Here is a 21,807-nt window from a genome sequence, read left to right as displayed (position 1 = left end):
CCCCTCAGCCATCTGAGAAACATTAATAATGTAAGATTGCAGAGACCGAAATCTTTGTTAGGGATGCAGGATGCGGGATGAAAATGGAGACCTTGGCGCCCCCTAGTGTTGCAAAATAAACTCGCAACTTCATTTATTCGGTTTGGTTTGTTTTTCTGTGTTTTTTTGAAGTTGTAATCCCCGCCCTTGTCACTAAGCCTCAAAAAGCAATTGTTTTCCCAAATTATGTCAAGCCCTCTCCAGTCAATCTTTTCCCCCTCGTCAGTAACGTTCAAGGACCCTATTTGTAAAACAACTCTTATTCATTCCTTTGTCATTCCCCACACATTCCGTTCCAGAAAATTGGCAACCTCCCAACACAGAGCCCACGTTTTCCCTCCTTGAGACGTGAACTTAAACAAACGATTCTTGTCTCTCCTCTTCAAGCTGAGAGGATGCTTCAGGCAGGCGTTTTCCTTCTGCAACTTACTCGTCACCGGCCATTTTTCATAACTTCACCAGAAGGCAGTCCTCGGCCCCCTCCCCCCACCTGCTTGGCAACCATCGACTCTTCTGACCTGGCTCGTTAACCTGCTAAACCATCTTGACAGTTATTTACCAGGAAAGACTGGACCAGAGACAGAAATAATACACCTCAATATACAACAGCTCAGGCTTAATTTGTAGGCAGAATTTCATTTGATGGCCATCAGAAGAAAACATATATACATGGAGCGGGGTTGGGGAGGAGATGGAGTAGGGAGAAGACCTCTTGGTGGCAGAACTTGGTGGGAATCGTGGTGATTTGTTTACTTGGATTTGCCAACTGGTCCGATGGATACGGGGTCTGTTTGCACTTGAGCGTCCAACATCTGCTTTGGTCCCTGGAGAGAAATATACAAGAAGTTGCATCCTAGTGAAGAGCTGTAACATCAACAGCAACAACTGCCATTTATTTAGCACCCACTCTGTGCCAGGCGCTGTGCCACATAAATACACCTTATTCGTGGGCAGTGGGTAAGAGAACGGTTTCCAATGAGATGCCCGAGTTCAGCGTCCGGTTATATTACTTTCTAGCAGTTGTGAAATCTTGGACAAATGGCTGAACTCTTGGTGCTTCAGTTTCCTCATCTTTAGAATGGAGGTGATAACATTTATCTCGGAGGGGGTTGTTCCAAGATAAAGTGAGTCCTGACTTGTAATGTACTTAGTACCTGGGGCGTAGAAAACCTGCCGCAGTTAGAGCTCACTTCCGTCACCCTTTCGAATCACTTTCTAACCACACTGCCTGTTTACTTTTCTTACAAAACGTATCTTTGCAAAGTTTTCATGCAATACCAAGTAGGCTGCTTTCTGTTAGAATCCAAGCAGCATATGGAGGAGGAGGGAGAAAGGGGCAGAATGAAGGGGATGTCACTAGGCGGGCAAAGGTCACGCAGGGAGTGGCTGGCCTGAGGGCTGAGGCTGGGCTGGGCGGGGGTGAGGGGGCCAGAGGCTCGTTTCCTGTAGGCGGCGCGGCCTCGATGGGCCCCCAGCTGGTGCCAGTTCTGCTGCCAGCGCTGCCCTCTCAGGAAAGGGGTCAGACAACCCCAGGGAAATGTGTCCAGCATGGCAGTCCTCAGGGCTTGATCGGATCCTTGCAAAGTGGCAGGAAACCCCTCCCTCCTTCTCCACCACTGCTGGGTGTCTCCTGACAACGCGAAGGTGGAGAACTTGAAGAATAAGCATTTCTACCTCAAAGGGACATTGCCGTAATCAAAGAGATGATGAATATAAGTGAAGCACAGCCTCAGAGGAAGGGCTCGGTGACTTGAACTGTAATTATTATCTAGAACCTGCCCACGTCTTGGCATCTCTGCAGGCATCACAATGCCAAACTGCCATTGGCTCTCCCAGGTAACCCTAGAAGTGTTACCCTGGGCATCTATTTCTGCTCTTGCCACTCTATAGCCATTTCTGCACTATAGCAGCAAAATAGTCTTTAAAGGCTATAAACAAAGGTCCAACACTTCCTTGCTTAACACCCTTTGATAGCTTCCCAATTTAAGTAGGATGATGTCAACATTCTTTGCACAGCCTGTACAGCCAGCATGAGTTGCCCACTGCTCCAAACTTAGCGACTTTTATTATTCACCTAGCTCACCACCTCCCACCAACGGGGGGGCCTCAAACATACAAAGCTCATTCCCACCCCAGGGCCCTTGCACATGCTGTTCCCTCCTCCTGGAACAAAGAGCCTTGCTCTCTTCCTGTCTGGCACCGATAATCAATCCTGTCTCATCTCAAGTATTATCTCCTCAGAAACACTTTCTGGATCCATAGATTCCAAGTTGCACACGTACTGCTGTCCTCATACCCAGCGTAACCCTATCACATTACCATGTTTATTTTCCCTCCGTGACTTCCCACACTCACATTTTTGTTTTTTAATTTATCTACTTTATAGTTCCATGTGTCCCACTAGAAAGTGAGCCTCAAACTGAGGTTCTACACACATACTCAAGGACACAAAGATGAGACAGAAATAGATGACATTGATCATAAAATTTTAAACTTGGGGCCTGAGATTCTGTATTTCTAATAAACTCCCCAGAGATGCTTCTAAAGACCAAACTGGGGCCAGAGGAACCACAGCCCTCACCTCACCTCTATCTATAATATTAGAGGGCACCAATGTCTACAGATATTCATAAAACGGAATAGTTAGGAATGATTAGGACAGTTTGCTTCACGTAACTACCCCATCTTTATTGCAACATGAAGGTGAACCCCAGTTCACTGGCCCCATAGCTGATGCCAGTAGTATTTCCTTGCCTGGCCCTCCTGGCTCAACCCACGTTCCCACGGGCCCTGGGTATGAGTTCACTTGTCTCTCCTAGTTTACGCTTGATCATCTTATTATTTGGGTGATGATTCTTCAGACTCTCCCTGTTTGCCAGGATTTACGTTATCCCAGATATAATGAAACCTTTACTAGTATCATATTTCACTCCATCTATTCGTTCATCAACAGACAGTGCTTGGGTGTCGACTGTGTTCTAGCCACACGCTGGCGGGGGTGGGTGGCGGGATGGAGGGGACAGCACGTCTGCCCGTGACAGGTCTGGCCACTGCCTTCCCTAAGCTAACAGTCTGGAGAAGGAGACAGAGACGAACCAAATAGACACAAATAAAGAACCCCAAGCTTAATTCATTATTTAATGTCTGGCCTCCACTCACCCCTCACTGGACTTCCCCAGAGGGAAGGAGCTAATAAGTTTTAGCCTGGTCTGTATACCCACCACCCAGGGCCAGGCTCAGAGCGGCTTCCCTGGTGGAAACTCCACAAGGCTGTCTTTGGCCACAGACGAGCATCCCTGCTTCTCATCATCACCTGTTCCTGCCAACCTACCCCATCCTTGTATTCCCTCTCCTCCAGCCAGACTGAGCCTCAGATCCGTGCTGTCTTCCCCACACACCTTTGTTCCCATGGCCTGGACCTCACCTGCCTTCAGACTTCCCCTTGCCTCATCCCTCTACAGGTTAACTTGAGGCCCCTCCTCATATGGAACCTCTGAGAAGCCCCCGCCCCCCTCCTCCCAAACCCAAGGCCAGGCCACGTCCTCACCCTCAGGCTCCCTTCCTGTGCCCGCCCCTGCCTCCCAGCTCCGCCCCCCCGCCGCCCGCATCAGCATCACACCTGCCTGTGGCCGCGGAAAAGCGATGCCTGCGCCCATCATGCTCTCTCCGCCTGGCACACAGCAGGTCCTCGGTGTTTGGCCAAGGCCCAGCCACCCCCTGGCCAGCCGGTCCCCTTTGGAGGCGGGACCCACACCCCCGCCCCAAAAGCCCAGAAAGAAGAGGCAAAGCGTCCACCCACCAGGCCCTTGAAGAAGCCCCCGAGGGGCTGTCGCCGCTTCTCGAGCCTCTTCTGGGGCTTGTCCCCGTCCCGCAGCGAGTTCACCTCCACCGGGGCCGGCTCCGCGCGCGGGGCCGTCTCTTTGGCTTCCGGCTTGCTGCTCTTCTGCTTCTCGGTCTCGGCGGACGCCTTCTTGTCCTTGGAGGAGCCCTCCTTGCCCTTCTGGCCAGCGGCTGCCGGTTCTGACTCCGGCGGCACCACCGCCTTCTCAGTCGACTCTGAGGCCTAGAGCAAGTTCAAACAAAATGCATTTCTAGTGGCTGCAAGACAACGCTCAGTAGCAGGTGAGTAAACGTGTTAAAACAGAGATGTTCAAAGGTTGGATGGTGTCTACGTGTTCAGGATTCCTGGGTGAGATGGAAAAAAATAAGAAAAATGTGGAAATACTTTTTCTGGTATGAGGTCACAGTGGGGACATTTATTTACCAATCTGATCATTCATTCATTAATGAAAACTTCCTCAGCAAGCATTCTTTACTCCTTCTTCGGGAACTAGAACCTGGGTTTTCCCTGGAGAACCACCCTTCTCTCTGGTTTATTCCCTGTGGTTTCGACACACTAATTTCATCCCTGAACAAAGGGCACATGACTCAGGCCTGGCCAGTCAGAGCACTGCACGTGACTGGGCTGCTGGGATTGGTTCCAGCTGGGCAAAGGCAGCTAAACCTGAGCTAATCTCAGGGCTTTGCTAAAACAAGCGAGAGAGAGGTCAGTTCCCTTTCCTTGAACTTGAAGCTGTGAAGATGAAAGCCTGGAGCTTCCAGAACCACCACAATTTCCAGAAAAAATCCTGGAAATGGAATTTCTTTGTTCTTGAAAAATAAACCATGAGACACAGAGGAAAGCAGAGCTGAGAGATGAAGAGAGAGAAAGGGAAAAAGAGCCCACATATGGATGGCATCGCACATGCCCCTGGATCTAGCTGTTCCTGAAGCCCCTTTTTGTATGAGCCAGCTTTGAGAGGATTTCTCCCACTTGCAACCACATATGACTCTTCTTGGGGATGCTTGGTCTTTTCTTTATGATTATGTCTATCTTAATTTCTGGCGTGAAACAGTCATTTCATAAAACAGTGGTAAAAGAAGATAATTGTTTTAGTTTTGAACATACATCTTTTCATGGTAAAGTGAAATGTTTGCATTCCTACTTGGTTCCTACAATTTGGAGGAGTAAGGCTGTAAAATCCAAAATTCTAGGTAAATTACAGACAACCAAAAATCTGTTAGGAAGTAAAAGACTTTTCCCCATAATTTACTTGAACTGAAATGACTCTGGGGGCCAGACAGATAAAAAGAAAACATGAAAGAGGCTAGGGGTAAGAATAATCATATGGTGAACTTATTTCCCCAGTTGTGAAAGCAGCATAAGGCCAAAGAAATATTTCTCTAGTGTACGAAAAACAGTTCAAGCTATGCTGGCTTTGATGTTGGGGAGACAATTTGCAGGAGGGGGATTGTGGTGAATTGAATGCCACATGCCTTGTCTAAAGGGGCAACAACTGCTCAGACCCACCAAAAGATACGATGTAGGATTACAGCCCCAGTGCTGTCATATCTTCTATGTTTTCAATGGAAACTTGAAATCGAATTATTTTAAATGCAAAATATGTCAATTTAAAAATATTGACATCGAAAGTTTTAAAGCCCTGTTCACAGCAAACAACCACAACACAATTATCCCTGTGGGCTACATTTGGCCCACTGGATACATATTTACAACTTATGATTCATAAAATTTATGTGTTGTCCCCAAGTCACAAAGTTCTATGACTAAGTGGCAGTTTTGATTCAAAGGGCATAGAACTGTCATTTCACATCCATGAATCAAACACACCCCTTAGAAATGAGCAAGAAGACAGAGAAAATTCCCCTGTCCTGAAGGCCTCCCCAGGCTGCAGCGCCCCCCTGGAGGGCAGAACTCCTTGGAGAACAAAGCCTCAGACATCCAGTGCAGCCCAAGAAGATGTTTTACAAGCACATGTCCTGAATATTTCTGTTAGATCCCAGTTGCCGAAGTTGTAGCAAATGCTAAGATACAGATGTCAAGTATAACAGAGGGCCCAGAGCACATACTCGCCTCAGAAAGAGACAGAAACTCCCACTGTGCTGCTCTGCACAAAGGCCAGAAACCAGTGACCCTGCTCAAACACCCTGTTAACTGTTTTTGTTGCATAGAAGATTTTAAGGTACAGTGAGTAGCTAAAAGCTTAGTGTCTGGAGTCAAAAGAACATGGCGTGTGGACTTCCCTGGTGGCGCAGAGGTTGAGAATCCGCCTGCCAATGCAGGGGACACAGGTTCGAGCTCTGGTCCAGGAAGATCCCACATGCCGCGGAGCAACTAAGCCTGTGCGCCACAACTACTGAGCCTGCGGTCTGGAGCCCGCGAGCCACAAGTACTGAGCCTGCATGCCACAACTACTGAAGCTTGAGTGCCTAAAGCCCGTGCTCCGCAACAAGAGAAGCCACCAGTGAGAAGCCCGCGCACCACAACGAAGAGCGGCCCCTGCTCGCTGCAACTAGAGAAAGCCCGCGCACAGCAACAAAGACCCAACGCAGCCAAAAATAAATAAATAATAATAAAATAAAAAATTAAACAAAACAAAAACAAAAACAAAAACATGGTGTGGTTCTGGTTTCATCACATCCTTGCTGTATGACCTGGAATAAATGGTGTGATCTCTCAGCTTCCTCTTCTGTGTGGGAGTAACAAACAAACAAATCATACTTCATGGTGTTAAGTAAGGATTAAATTAGCTAGTAATGGAAAGCCCACTGCACAGTGTCTGGATGCCAAGCATAAAGGGACCAACCGTCTTGGTCTGTCTGGGAGTGAGGGGGTTCTAGGATATGGAACCTGCATTTTTAAAACCAGGAACGTCCCGGGCAAACTGGGATCAGTTGGTCGTCCTGGCTTAACACTCCCAGCAGTGACTGAGGGGCTGTGCATCCAAGTTGCGGGTGTAGACAAGGCGCTCAAGAAATATAGATGCTTGCTGAATCGAGTCCCCGTGTCTCTCCAGCCTCATCTTCTATCCCACCCCCCCGTCCCCTCCCCCCGTCCCCCCCGCTCATTCTGCTCCAGCCACACGGTGCTTTTTTTTCTTGAACAAACTTATTCTCAATTCAGAGCTTCCTATTGGCTGTGCTTCTGCGCCGTCTGTCTCCAGGGCTTCAGAGGACTGCTTCTTTCCCAGAAGGTCTCAGCTCAAATGTCATCACCTCCTTGGAGACACAGTCCCTGATTAGAGGGTCTAAGGACGCATGACCCCCTTCTTGTGGAACACTGCTGAATTTTCTTTTCTTTTTTTAAACTACCTTTCCCTAGTGTATTCTTTTTAAAATATTTATTTATTTGGCTGTGTTGGGTCTTTGTTGCTGCGCGCGGGCTTCCTCCAGTTGTGGCGAGCGGGGGCTACTCTTCCTTGCGGTGCGTGGGCTTCTTATTGCGGTGGCTTCTCTTGTTGCGGAGCACGGGCTTCAGTAGTTGTGGCACGTGGGCTCAGTAGTTGTGGCACATGGGCTCAGTAGTTGTGGCTCGCGGGCTCTAGAGCACAGGCTCAGTAATTATAGTGCAGGGGCTTCGTTGCTCCGCAGCCTGTGGGGTCTTCCCGGACCAGGGCTGGAACTTGTGTCCCCTGCATTGGCAGGCGGATTCCTAACCCCTGCGCCACCAGGGAAGCCCCTAAATTTTCTTTATGTTTGCAGTCATCGCGGGGATTTCTTTGCTCACTTGGAAATGTTCTGATTCCCTCCGGAGCACGAAACTCCTCTGTCTCTCTTCCATTGCTTTATCCCCAGCACCTCACCTGACACATGGTAGATCGCCATCAAAATGGGCTGAATGAATGGCCAGTAACTCGCCTTCCAAGTGTTTCCAAAATACTTCCCTTAGCACATCACTCGGGTATGTAGTGGGAAGTCCCTACAAACCAACAGCTCTCATGGGACACTGATATTTTTCAAGAGGGGAGCTTTCAATGTGTCATATCCATTTACCACATGGTTACTCCATCCCTATTAGGCCTAAGTTTTTTTTTTAGACTGGCTTAGAAACCAACTTCTGGAAACAATACATGGCCGGTTCCTTACCTTCAGAGTGAGCTAAGAATCTGAACTGTGCATGATTGCGTTGTCATGAAATGCAGAAGATTTAGAACCTTTGCTTGGGGCTTGACGCTGTCTCAAAATTTATAACAAAAATTATTCCCATCTGAATAATCCGAGTGTCTCCCCTCCTAGAACCCAGGGATGCTGGCAGGAAGCTGGAGGACAAGGTTACTGGATCATCCCATTTGATTCAGACACTGGAAGCCAACCCAGGCTGGGAATTTCTTGGGCTTTTTTTCATGGAAACATCAACTAAGGCTTTTATAACTCAGAGGGCAGATCTAAAAGGAGCAGAGAATGTCTATTCCCACCCCCCAAAGTTAAACTAAGCATTTGTCATCTCCCAATAGTACACACCAATCTCCTCACGTCTGGATCGAAAGCCCTGGAAAATAGAATTCTCAAAACATTTCTAGATGAGTGTAAATAGAATGACGTTTCCAGCTCATTCAAATTTCCACTGACTGTTTTCAGATTTTAGAATCACCAAAATGACTGGCATAACTGTTTCACTGTCAGATTCCAGACAAAATGTACAAACATATTTCAGTGTTTCATGGTGAATAACGTAAGTTTATCATGTTTCCAAGGTAGTAACCTTTGGGATTTTTGGTTCCAAAGTGGTCTAGAGTATGGGTTTAGGGGGCAGGTATAGTAATAAGTTAAAAAAGAAAAATGAAAATAATTTGAATGCACTAAAAAGCAATATATTCCACGTCGAAATATACAGGATAAACTAATTATTATGGAAGTAGAAATATCATAAATTATTTTGTAATTGCTGGAATTTGTGTGTGTGTGTGATATGAACAACATTATAGGGTGATAATTTCTCATCAGAAGCATAATAGTAATAGTAATAAAACAACAGCAACAGCTATGGCTTTATATGGTGAAGCCATATAAAGCCAATGTGAAAGTATTTGGAGTAAGGAAGTAATTAAGGTTAATTGAGGTCATAAAGATGGGGCCTTGATCCAATAGGATTAGTATCTTTGTAAGAAGAGACACCAAAATACTCATTCTCTCTCCTCTCTATGGTATTTTGTTATGGCAGCTCATGCTGATAAACACAGCAACTCGCATTTATTGAGTCCTCTATACCAGGAATGTTCTAAGTGCTTTACATGTATGGATTCATCTAAATATGACAGCCCTATAAGGCAGCACTTTTCCTAGCTCCATTATACAGATGAGAAACTGAGGCATGGAGAGATTGGTAATTTGCCTTTGGTCACACAGCTAAAAAATAGCTGAGCCAGGATTCAAACCCGGGCAGTTTGAGTCTGCAACCCATGCTCTTAACCACATCTCTGTATTGCCAAAATTAGAACAAGAATATTTGATGACATTTTTGTGGAGGTATATTTCTAAGTTAAAAAAGAGTGCAGGTTATAAAATAGGGTGTTGAGCATGAGATGATCCCACTGGGAAAAAAAAGAATACATATAGTTATAAAAATGTCACAGCTGTCTCTTTAGGATAGAGAAAATGATAGAAACGAACCGCCTGATCCCATGTCTTTCACACATCTATTCCAGAAAAAGCTCCTACTATGTACCAGGCACCATGCAGTGTGATAAAAAAAATAGAAGAGGCCCCTTCCTTGCTCTACAAATACTCCAGACAGGGGTGGGAAGGGGTAGGGGAGACAGATAACTAATGGACAAATGACTTATTTCAATGTGTGATAAGTGCCATGAAGTAAAAGTACAAGATACAGGGATGATGGGTGGAAAGGGAACAGCTTTTTGAGGAGGTGACATTTAGGCCAAGATGTGAAGAATGGGAAAGAACTGTCCATGTGGAGAGAGGGAAGAGCACGTGAAGGAGCTCTGCAGTAAGAAATAGCTGAGGAACTCTAGCTTGTTCGTGCTTGCATCTGCAAAGCCCAAGATGGTGCCTGGTATACAGTAGGCACCCAATCTAGAGACATCAAATGAGTTGGCTGTGGTTGAGAATTGCATCAGAAATGAGGCTGGAAAGAACCAAGAACATGCCAGCTAAACCCACCATTGAACCGAGTTTACAGATCACTTACTTGGTAGCTGGAGTCTTTCCCATTTATTTCTTCTGAGTGGGTGATCCCTCCATCCCCTTTCACTGACTAAAATAACAAACAGACAATGGCCTTTCAGCTACCACAAGCACAGCAACATGGAGAACGCAAGGGAGGTTGTGAAACGGATAACCTCAGTCATTCATTGTTGAGATTCAAGGTCAAGACAAATGGAAGACCAACTAGAAACGCATTCCTCGTGAGTCACGTGATTTCCATGTGGTCTATAACCAGAGTCTGATTAAATTCAAGTGTTGGTCTCCAAAAATAATGACAATAAAAGTCTTAAACCCTGGGATTAGGTAATTCTGGGATAAACAAATGATGATGAAAATACTGATGCTGGAACCAGAAGGTGGTTGAACATACAGAATGAATGAATAAGTAAATAAACAATTATACCATTGGTAGCTATCTATTGGTAACATCTAAGTGGTGGGTGTTTTGTTGTAGTATTTTTTTGCCCCTGGCAGAGAGATGGGCTATGTCGAACATTCTATTTTCCAATCTTTAGCGCCCCCTGTGGCCAGCGGCATCAGGGACAGGGCTGAATGGGGTTGACGTCACAGATTTGGGTCCTTAAACCAACAGTCTAAGCTCAAGGTTCTAAAAGTGTGATACCGGGACCAGCAGCTTCAGCGTCACCTGGGAATTTGATAGAAATACAAACGCTGAGAACTACACCAGATCTACTGAGTCAGTAACTCTCGGGGTTGGGACCCAGCAATCTGTGTTTTAATAAGCCCTCCAGGTGATTCTGAGGCATCACTGCTTTAAGCTAACTGGCCATAGACAAATACGGACCAATACTGGAGTCTGTAGTTTTAGCTGTGGATTTAGTAATGTTCTATGCTTGATGCTTGATAGAAGACCTAAGAAATCTGGCAATGAATTGTTCAGTTCTTATTAACAATCTGGACTCAGGTCTAACCCCACGTATTTTTTCAATGCTTATGGTCTCCTCCTCCTGGCTAGAGGGAGGGATTGTAGGAAGTGGAGGTTAAGCTCTGTGGCACAAAGAGGAAGACTTTGGATTCCACTGTTATTATCTTGGCTGTTCTGCTTGCGGACAGCAAGAACCTATATAACACCCGCACGAAGAACAGTTACAAACATTAAAGCATTCAGTACTTTTTTTACTGGTTAATATTATGCACCTCTATAATCTGAGACAGGGTACTCATATTAGCAGAGATAATAAAAATTATTATTTATGACGGCTAACTTTTAGTGGAGTGCTAAGTGCCCGGAACTGTACTAAATGAGATAATAACATGCATTAGTTCATATATTTATCACTCCAGAGCCTTTAGAGGAACAATTTTATTGCTCTGTTTTACCAGCAAGAAAATGGAAGCTTCAAGAAACTAACATGGGTCATGGAAGTAGCAGGTTGGGAGCCATGATTTGGCACTATGGCAACGAGTCCATCTTCTACATTCTTATTTATTTTTTATTTTTGGCTGCTTTTGGGTCTTCGTTGCTGCACGCGGGCTTTTCTCTGGTTGCGACGAGCAGGGGCTACTCTTCGTTGTAGTGTGCAGGCTTCTCACTGCAGTGGCTTCTCTTTTTGTGGAGCATGGGCTCTAGGCGCGTGGGCTTCAGTAGTTGTGGCACACGGGCTTCAGCAGTTGTGGCTCGTGGGCTCTAGAGCGCAGGCTCAGTAGTTGTGGCACACGGGCTTAGTTGTTCCGCGGCATGTGGGATCTTCCAGGACCAGGGCTCAAACCCGTGTCTCCTGCATTGGCAGGCGGATTCTTAACCACTGCGCCACCAGGGAAGCCCCATCTTCTACATTCTTAACCTCCTCCCCACACTGCCCCTAGAAGGTAGGAGGTACCATTCAATGAACAAATACTTATTGAGCATCTACTATGAAGCTACCTAATTAGGAAAAATGATAAGGGCTTGGATAAGGTGGAGGTTGAAAATCTCAAATAGGGATGTTTATGGGACATGCCTATCATCAGGGCACAAATATGCTTGTCTTTACTGCTTGGTGCTGTTCTCTGATTCAGAAGACTTGACTAGGACTGTCCATGGTTGAACACAGTATGAGAATTCCAATATCCTTCCTACCCCCAAAGCAACCTTTCCAGAGCTAGGCATAGGCTAGAACGTTGATATCTACTTCTTCATTGGTTAGGAATGGAGAAGCCATTCCTGAACTCTTTCTTCAGCCTGAACTCCCGGTGTCTGGAAGTTCCATGCACTTTTCTTAGAGATATCATTGTCATGGGTTTCCCCAAGCTGCTCAACCCAAAGGCAAATAAGGATCTGTTCTCTATGTACAATTTAGACCCAATCAGATGGAAGGTGGTTTTCTTCTTCCTCTAGGTCTTCTGCATTGTTCTACAAGGACCAATCTTCTTGAGAACATTTAGAAAAAGAAAGGGCTCTCAGTTATTATTTCTCTCCCTGCAACTAGCTCTTTCAACTCTCACCCAAGAGTTTTACCACTCTGGGATTTCACGGGGCCTCCAGAATTCAGGCTGTGTTGTAACTGCCCCGCCTACTCAAACATACTCCCTAGGGTCCTGTAGAATACAGGGTCCTGTCCTCATGAGGTGGCCTTTAGGGAATGTTGAAAGGCAAAAACCAACCAACCAACATGGTTTTTTAAAGCAAAACCTGAATGGATAATTAGGAGTCATGTTATACGCGCTAAGGGAGAGAGATTTTTAACTTCCCTTTAATTGTTTCAATTTGGTTAGTGTTAGGTACCTGCCAGTTTAAGGTTAAAATTGATTTTCTTCTTCCTTCCTTTCCTAGCGAGCCCTTGAGGGAGAATTTGGATTTAATCAGAAGGCTCCCTTGACAGTAGTGGATCTAGGCTACCATCCTGAAAACAGACCCTCATGCTGCCAGGGAAATCATTGCAAATAGGTTCAAAGTCTTTAAAAAAAAAAGGGAAAATACCTCGAGTTTTTCTATGATTTTTCTCTGTTGTTCACTTTGAGGCATATAAAACTGTATTTATGCAAAGGTGACTGTATGCTGAGTTTAGACTAAGGGTCTTACTAAGTCCATCTGAGGTCTCTTCAATACCTGCAGTTATTAACAATTCCTCCCCTCCTTCCTTCCTCCCTTCCTTTTTCCCTTCCTTCCTCCTTCCTTCCCTTCTTTCCTTTCTCCTTCCCTCTCTCCCTCTCTCCTTTGTTTTCTTTCTACCCCTCCTCTTTCCTCTTTGCAGAGCCCTCTTTCAGTGACAAATTAAAATAGTTCCTGTTGGGCTTTCTATTCAAAGGACCATAACCACAGAAGCTTATTTTTCCCAGCTGTCAAAAAAAACAGAGTTGCTGTTTAAAGAGACAAAAATGCTTTCAGAGACTATTTAGTACTTTAAAGAACAGTTTGAAGACTATTAAGTAATTGTGGAGATTTCCCAGTGTGATACTGAGCAACTTTCTTTACAAAGAGTTTATTTTTATTCACAAGAATCAAAGATGAAGCATCTCAGGACATCCAGCCTGCGGTGCTGAAATGGGATCTGGTTGTGAATCCAAGACATGCATATTAATGAAATCACTTTTTAATTTCTTTCATTGTGTCATGCATTCCTATAGCTTGATACTCTGAAGAATGTTTGAAGCATCTCTGATATATATCACTTAGGTATTTAAAATTCTAGTGGAAATGTTTGATGGTCAGTTCAAATCTCTTTGAAAGGAATACAAATGTATTTTGATAGAGATCTATTCCAACTGAAGTTGAGATTTAAAGGAAGAATTGGGATATTTTAATTTAGTGTGAGTAGAGGAGCCTGACTGTTTACTAAATCAACCTCATTACAACAAATCTAAAGAACTGGACCTGCTAGAAACTTCCAGGATAAACAAAGGTTATGAGTCCAATCTTTGTGTTTTACCAAGATGCTCACCTGAAATGGAATCGGACAATTCAGACAAAATGACACAGCCAAGATAAATCTCATTTTAGTGACAAGTATATTCAGAAAACTTTCGTCCAAGCTTTATGTAAGACGTGTATGAATTCTGCTTTCTTGTGCTTTGTTGTAATTTCAGGTAAGTGTAATTTCAGGTAAGCCCAACACATAAACATGATGTTTCCACAGAAAACATTAATAAGAGAATCACAAAAATGGAGCTACAGTTGTTCTATTTACTCTCAAATAAAATAGCTGCCAGAAGCACAGGAGGCAGCAATAACAAGGGTCAGCTTTAGAAGCAACGAAAGCCTGACTCTGAATTCTGGCTCTGCTGTTGACCAGCTCTGCAACCTTGGGCAGGTCACTTAAACACTGAGTCTTCGTGCCCTCATCTGCACAGTGGGCCAGTAAGAGTGTTTGTTTCACAGGGTTTTTATATTAATAAATGAGTTAATGCATGCAATATGCTTAGCCCGGGCCTGGCCACATCATTTGCATGCAGGAAACAAACAGTAGCTATTATTATTATTACTATTAATAGCTGAGACCTGCCAAATGACTCCAGAGTCCCCTTTTAGGGTAGGAAAAAATGCAAGTCCCCGATGGAGACACGAATTGCCCCAAACAAATGCTGCTTTCAGAAACCTTACCTTAAAGAACAACTCAGTATTCATATTTTAATACTCAGGGAAGAAGCTGAGATCAAAACCTTTGGCTAAAAGACTCCTGTTTGTTGTTTTATAATTATCCTTACAAACTATTCTCCTTTTTCCACAAGACAGTCAATTTCAGCAGGTTTTCTTAGATTTATTAGATTGAATGTAATTAACAAAATCCCTCTGATTTCATGGCTGTCTCACTTGGGCCTTTAATTTGCCCAGTATTAAAGTTCAAGAGTCTTTCTTATCTAAGCCTGAGAAGGTTATTCCAACAAAGAGTTTCTTACAAAACTAATGGTCTAAAGAAAGAGACAGGAGGAGGATTAAATGAAACAATGTATGTGACAATAGTTTGCAGGAGAAAGCACTTTTCAAGTGTAAGGTGTTATTAATATTGATAAAGTATAAATCTATATGTTTGTATTTCCATCCACCACCTTTCTGGTTTCATCTGCCTACCTGGTTTGTGGGTACATGAATACAGTACTCCACCCACGCACTTTGTAAAAATATACTAGTGCTTCAAATAGCCAATTTCTTGACATACCGTTGAATTAATACACATAAGACTCTTTTTCTATTTAGGGCGTGACAGATGTCTTAGCTATTCCTTGCAATTTTTTCGAAAGTCTGTAGGAGCCCATAGGATTTTTGTGAAGTGCTATACCTACATGTGCCCACTGCAATGTTAGGACTTCTATGACTATTTTCTTTTCCCTGAAATATAATTATTTGAAAAATGATCTTCTTTCTATTTTTATGAAAGATTAATTTCTGGAAAGAAAAAGATCACTTTAGAAATGAACTGGGAAATGCATTTATTTAAAAAAAATACTCAACCAAGAAGTACTTTGCCATGGGATAGTAAAATACACCATCTGAAAGAAATTTAAGGGAAGGGAAGGCTAGAAAGTAGAAAATCAATGATCAGATGAATGGAAACCCTGATTATAAAACAAGGGTGATATGTCTGCAATTGAGTTTTCTCTTCTATTAAACCAATTATTTTAAAAAACTATATTTTGCTGAAAATACTTAAAATCAGTTTAAAACATTCACTTATTCAATTATAATGCTCAGGCACATACTAAAAAAAATAGAAAATAAAAATCCCATAGTGATGGGCCAGATGCTGCCTCTATCTTCACGCTCTTAAAGCAGTTTTTCTGTTGTTTTTTTTTCTCCCTACATAAATCCAAAGACTTTAGTTTGGAAGCTATGAAATATTACCCAGAAGTGTTTCCTGAAAAAAACTGTTGAAGCTGACTTGCGGGATTCTGCACTATGGGGATATTAAAACCTGGGCAAAAAGTAGGCGTATAACGATATTCATGCAGGTTAGTAAAGCAGCTGAGATCACGTGTGGAAGATACATGGTGCGTGCTCACTGAATATGGCACAGACTTCAAAATAAGTCTGTTTTCCTTACTAGGCTTTGTTCTCCATGAGGACAGGGACCACATCTATTTATGTATCTGTATTGTCTAGAATATAGTGGGAGCTTAATAATTATTTGTTGAATAAGTGAATAAATGAAATGCAGAAAGTTGGAAACCAAATGTCCATCCATAGTGCAACGGTTAATCAGAACATGATAAACCCAGACAAGTGATTCAATGAAGTTCTTATAAAGAGTGAGGTGGCTCTGTATCTGGGGCTGCAAACTCAAATACCCACAGGGATAGACCAGTAATGTAAATGAGGGAGGTGGCCTGGGTGTGGCAATAGGGAGTGGTGGGAATTGTGGTGAACTTGAAAAAAACCCCTGTCTTTTGTGTACCTGAATTAACTACAATGGGAATATAATGTTCTAATGAAAACAAAACAGAATGCAAGACCAGAATAATTAAGATATCTGGAATTTTAGGGGAAATCTCAATCATGGAAGCTTGGGGGTTTAAACATTAAAAGGAAGCAATACTATTCAAGCTCCCAGGTACAACCCTTTTAGTGGGCAACAGGAAATAAGAACAATGGACATTATAAGACCTGGCACTGTGAAGTGACTGAGGATTACTTGGGGAAATGTGTCCTTTTCTACCCCATCCCTATCCTGTGGAGAATCAACTCCAAACGACTCTGGTTTCCAATTTGTTCAGACTAACACAGTTTCTACTGCTAGAAAATATCCCCAAACAGCATCTAATGGATAACTCCAGAGGATGAATTTAAGTATGGAACCTCACTTGAATTTAAGGATTTGTTTTGAATGGATGCAGTGGGTGGTTTGGAGGTCTTTCACGCTTTATTTGGAGTCTCTTATATTTTCCTCCCGTTTAAACGAAGAAGTCTCATGTTGATTATTTGGAAGAGAAAGTCATTCTGTTTGCTTTTTTTGTTTTTTTGTATCTCTCAACTCCCTCCAGAAACGAGAAAGCTGGACCATCCTCAGTGTTGGGATGAGCTATTTGGGGATCCCATTTGTAACGTAGATGGGTTGCCAGAAAGAGGCCAAATGTTCTTTTCTTTCCTGATGTCATGTAAAAATTGATTTAAAAATCTCAAATCTTGATGCCCACTTTCAGTGCCAAATTGCAGAATAAATGGCCAGGAATATAGATGGGGTTCCAGCCATGCAGGCTGCCCAGTACTTCTTACTCCATGAGAATTCAGCAATAAAAGAAAATGATTCCTGTCAACAGTTTCTAACAGTGATTTCTAATATTCCTCATCTCCCACTGGCAAGGGTTTTGTTCTGTTTTGTTTTGTGGACTAGAAAGAATTCCTTAACAGATTGAGCTTGTGAAATTAGAGAGTTGCTTTCTCAAAGGATTAATTCCCAAATACTCCTGAAAAAAAAGGCACACTATAATGAAATTCTTGTTTTTCATTAAAAGAGAATTAAACCAATGACCTTTTACATGGGTTTTTGTTTTTTTGTCTTCCAACTGATTGGGGCTTGATTGCATTATATTACTTAAGTTCCTGGATGTTTAGATATTTTATGCAAATGACTCTTCACAGACGCCCAAAGATGTCTGCCCAGATTCTTTCCATTCTATAGAAATTAAAAACATGGCAAATTCACCAACTAAATTATACACCCTCACTATTAGAAAATCGTCATTTCCTTTCATATCATACCCTTTCTGGAATTATCTATAAACCAGCTTTGCCCAAATTTGTGTCACTCATACGTCCCCTTCAGAAGTTTTCCAACATCAAAATATAACTTGAACTATTAATCCTTTAAAAATGCCTTATGTTCTTTATGTAAATAAACGTATTTTCAAAGGAAACTGCATATTATCACCATAACGAGGAAAATGGAATCGTTTGCCAAAAACAGAGGGAAACTTTTAAAAATAAATAAAATTAAAAGTAAGCAACACTATTAACTTCCAGGTTGGTACTGTTGTCTGCCACAGCTCAGGAGCCCAGGCCAGCTCTTCCTTTGTTAAGAAGGCAGTTAGCAGGGGTTAAAGGTTAAGGAAAATTAGCAATAAAGAGAGACATTCTCTGTGATTAAATCAGGAGGACGAAAGGGAATTTTCTCACTGCACAACTCCCATTCGGTTTATATTCCATCTATACTACCTAGAATCATGTCTCAGCACCTGACCTGGGCTCTTTGGTCTCAGAAGCTGATGTGGGTATTTCGGTTTCCCTGAACTGGAGGCAAGGGCTTACCATCTGTCTGAGAAGCGCCATCAGGGAGGGTCTTGGTGCTTTGCGTTCCGCTCTCTTGAGCGTTTCTTCTGCGGGTTCAGGTGTGCAATCTCCTTCTTCGCTGAGATCCACTGTTTGTAAGGCTGATTCTACTTCTTCGGACTTTACAGCCTCTACCTGTGATTCACACACCACCTGGATTGTTTTGCCAGGTAATAAGACAGTGGGGAAAAAAAAAACCCATCCCCCAGACATGTTTTATGAAGTGGGGTCCTGGTTCTCCCCTCAACCACATGGTAGCTACAGTTTGGAGTCTAGGTTATACACAGGCACATCTTGAAGAAGTAATACTCACATCATATCATGTGCTCTCCAAATATGCTGAAGTGGAAGAGACAAAAAATTCCTGCCCTGTGAAGCTACAAGGCTTGGCTAGGGAGTCCCTTTTAAGGACTGCCCTTCAGAGCATGCTCAATACCCCTTCCAATCAATCTATTAGACCCACCTGTTTGGTCTCCCATAACGGTAAATCACACCTGACCTGTGTAATTATTTCCTTAAGAGTACAATCTTAGGACAGTGGCCGGGATGTTTTCCACTGCACATCCTAGCTCGCTGCAGCTGTGGAGAAACCGTCCTCTTTGCAAGAAAGGATAGTGTGAAAGCCTCTTAGTTTAATGGCCTTGACTTCCTCGTTAACTCATTTTCCCACTTCTTCCCAGACCAGTCACTTGTTCTTGTTACTTGACTGAAGTTCCTGCTTTCAGAAGCAGGATGAACTTGGCAAGAGAACCCCGGCTAAGTTCCTTATGGCCCCCAGCAGGGTACCTCGTGAGCTCAGCGGCCCTTGAATGTCTGAAGGGATGGCCACCAGTTGGGGGCTGAGATGGAAGCCCTGCCCTTAGACGGTTCACCTGCGCTCTGATTCCAAATTTTGTTTGTTTGCATTGCCTCACTCCATTTGGGCTGTGCCCCAGTCACACCTGGGACAGCTTTTGTGTTTGCACTGGTCCTTGCAACACGACAGAGTTAGTTGGCCTGGAAAGAGTTTTATAATTTCCTTTTCGTTTCCTCAGGCAGGGGTTGGCAAACTACTACCAAATTCATCCCAGAGCCCGTCTGAGGATGGCCCCTGAGCTAAGAATAGATTCTACATTTTTTAAAGGGTTGGAAAAATTGTTTAAAAAGATGAAAAATTGGCAACGGAGACTCCATGTAGCCGGCAAAGTCTAAAACATTTACTATCTGGCCCTTTACACAAACACTTGTCATCTCTGCCGCAGAGGGAAGTCCTCTAGAGCCAAAGGCATCTTTGCATTTGTTTTGGCTGGTGCCAGACCCCCAGCTTCCTCCGAATCCTGTTCTTGCTGTTATGGAGGAGGGGAAGGGAACTTAATCATTTCCAAAAACACAGAATGACTGTGGAGAAATCATTTTCCGTTCCTCCATGCAGAATATACCATTGGTTTGCAAATAACCCAAATGATCCAAATTGAGAAGGACCCTTCATCTTTATATTGTCAGCTGAAGCAGGAAGGTGCCCATCAACAAATCAGCATACAGAAACATCCCCAAACCTGGCAATTAAATCATAGCATTCTCTCCTCACCTTCCATTTCTTAAGGTATTGACACAACTTCCAGCATTTTCCTTTTGTAATCTAAGATCTAGGTTGGGGAGTTATAAAGTCAAAAGTCCCCAGAATGCAAGGCAGGTGAAGCCAGCATGGATTGACCAGGTTTAAGACAAAAAGGAGTGATGGGAACTATGACAAATGAAAGTTAAGTCATCCCATTGAAAGACCGTAAAACACTAAAACCACTAGACAGTCAAACAAAGCACGTTTGTGAAGAGGCTCTGCTGCTGGGCTGTCTGTCTTCAACCCAGGCCTGTCTTTAGGAAACCAGGCAGAGACTAGAGCCAAATAAGGGACTAGATTAGTGGTCAAATGTGGTCCTGGGTTTCCACATCCAGGCCTGACTTAATTTAATTGCATTTCTGAAAAATAAGCTTCAGCCACAAGAGCCCTGGGGTACATCTGAAATGTAGGCAGCCTGATAGAGTAACCAGCCTGCCTGGGCCTAAATCTTGACCCTACCCCTTCCAGGGGCTCTAATCCAAGTTTCCTACTCAACATCTCTGTGCTTTCATTTCTCATTTCTCGATGGGGATAGTACACACATCAGAAAGTTGTTTTGAGAATTAAATCAGGCAACACATGTAAAGTTCTTAGAACCGTGCCTGACACATAATAAGCACTTAATTAACACTAGCGGTTGTTACTTATGCTATTTGAGAGCCATTTACTCCATGGGCATGAATTATCTGGAATCACCCACCATGCACATGTCCACTATTTAGAGAAGATATCAATAACTCTTACTATGTCAGACGTTGTACAAGGTATTTTTAATATATTACCTCAATAAAGAGTTACTGAGTTACTCAAGACAGCTCAGAGTAGATAACATTATCCCTATTCTATAGATCAAGAATCATAATGAGTGAATGACTTAGCCAAAGTCACACCACAGGCAAGTAGTCATTTCAATGAGGATGGAGTTGTTTACCAGTAACTGAATATCTAATAGTGACTTAACCAATAACAATATGGAACAAGAAGGTTAAAAGTAGGAAGTTATGGGGTTGGTTCGGTGGCTCCACAGTGTTTCTATAACCTGGGCTCTTTCTATCCTTTGGCTCTGCCATCCTTGTCATGCTGAATTTTCATCCTTTTATCTGCTGCCTCATGGATATAAAGTAGTTGCCACAGTTCCATGCATCACATCCTCAATCCAATGTCCTAAGAAGGAAGGACAGTCACAGCAAAAGAGTGGCTTCAGATGAACTTCTGTATTTTGATCCTCTACTCAGGGTACATTTCATTGACCAAAAGTAGGTCACGTCCTTACCCCTAGACTAATTATTGGTGAAGAAAATGGGATTGTTGGTTTAGACAAATCACAGTGAAATACTTTGGGGCTGTGGTAGTTGCCAACCTTACCTAAGATCAAGAGAAAAAGGGTGGAGGAATGGGAAATGGCCCTTAGGTAGGTAATGAACAGAGTCTGACTCACTGACTCTGGTTCAGATTTATTTGTGATTGAAGCAGCAAGTTCGTTTTTTGTGTGGAGAGCCTGGAGGGCCATTTACAATGATTGTATGGCAATAACTCTGCACATCAACTTTATTTGAGCGCCAATGGTTTTCTTACTGGACCTTTCCAAATGTCAAGGGGGTGTCAACTTATAAATCCTAGCCCAGAGTCCATTCTTCAAAACACAACTATTTCGATAGGAAGAAAAAGAGGGACTTCTAGGGACTCTCATTAGCTTTGAACTCAGACCAAGAAGTTGGCTTTCAGCAGCCAAGAAAAAGAAAAATCCACTGACATCCAGCGTGGAAATCTAGAAGGATTTGAGCTAAGTGAGGATCTGATTTGCATATACAGACATAAGAATTTGATTTTTATTTGGATAGTTTTCTGATTCCTTTCCAGGCCAGAGCTTTGGAAAAAGTTGTTCCTTATTCAGAATATATGACTGCATCTGCACATTTTAACTTCGGGTACAGTGGACAGAGTGAAAATTAGATTTGTGCTATATTTT

The 21,807-nt window shown here is 43.3% G+C and overlaps 1 protein-coding gene across 8 annotated transcripts in view; it reads right to left on the bottom strand.

Annotated features, from left to right (window-relative positions):
- Positions 1-655: 655 nt before the first annotated feature.
- Positions 656-21,807, bottom strand: part of BCAS1 (brain enriched myelin associated protein 1) — a 159,232-nt gene continuing 138,080 nt past the window's right edge. For 3 of the 8 annotated variants that reach the window (XM_061207791.1, XM_061207796.1, XM_061207792.1), the window contains exons 9-12: positions 18,221-18,394; positions 10,025-10,090; positions 3,839-4,102; positions 656-863 (exon numbers count right to left, since the gene is read on the bottom strand). In XM_061207791.1, coding sequence (XP_061063774.1) covers positions 789-863; positions 3,839-4,102; positions 10,025-10,090; positions 18,221-18,394 — 579 coding nt within the window. In that variant the 3' untranslated portion in view covers positions 656-788. The remainder of the gene's footprint in view (positions 864-3,838; positions 4,103-10,024; positions 10,091-18,220; positions 18,395-21,807) is intronic. The other 5 variants (XM_061207793.1, XM_061207794.1, XM_061207797.1 and 2 more) reach the window with 3 other exon arrangements.

The sequence above is a fragment of the Eubalaena glacialis genome, chromosome 13 (assembly GCF_028564815.1).
Source record: "Eubalaena glacialis isolate mEubGla1 chromosome 13, mEubGla1.1.hap2.+ XY, whole genome shotgun sequence".
NCBI lineage: Eukaryota > Metazoa > Chordata > Mammalia > Artiodactyla > Balaenidae > Eubalaena > Eubalaena glacialis.
This window is presented reverse-complemented; position numbering and strand designations above follow the sequence as displayed.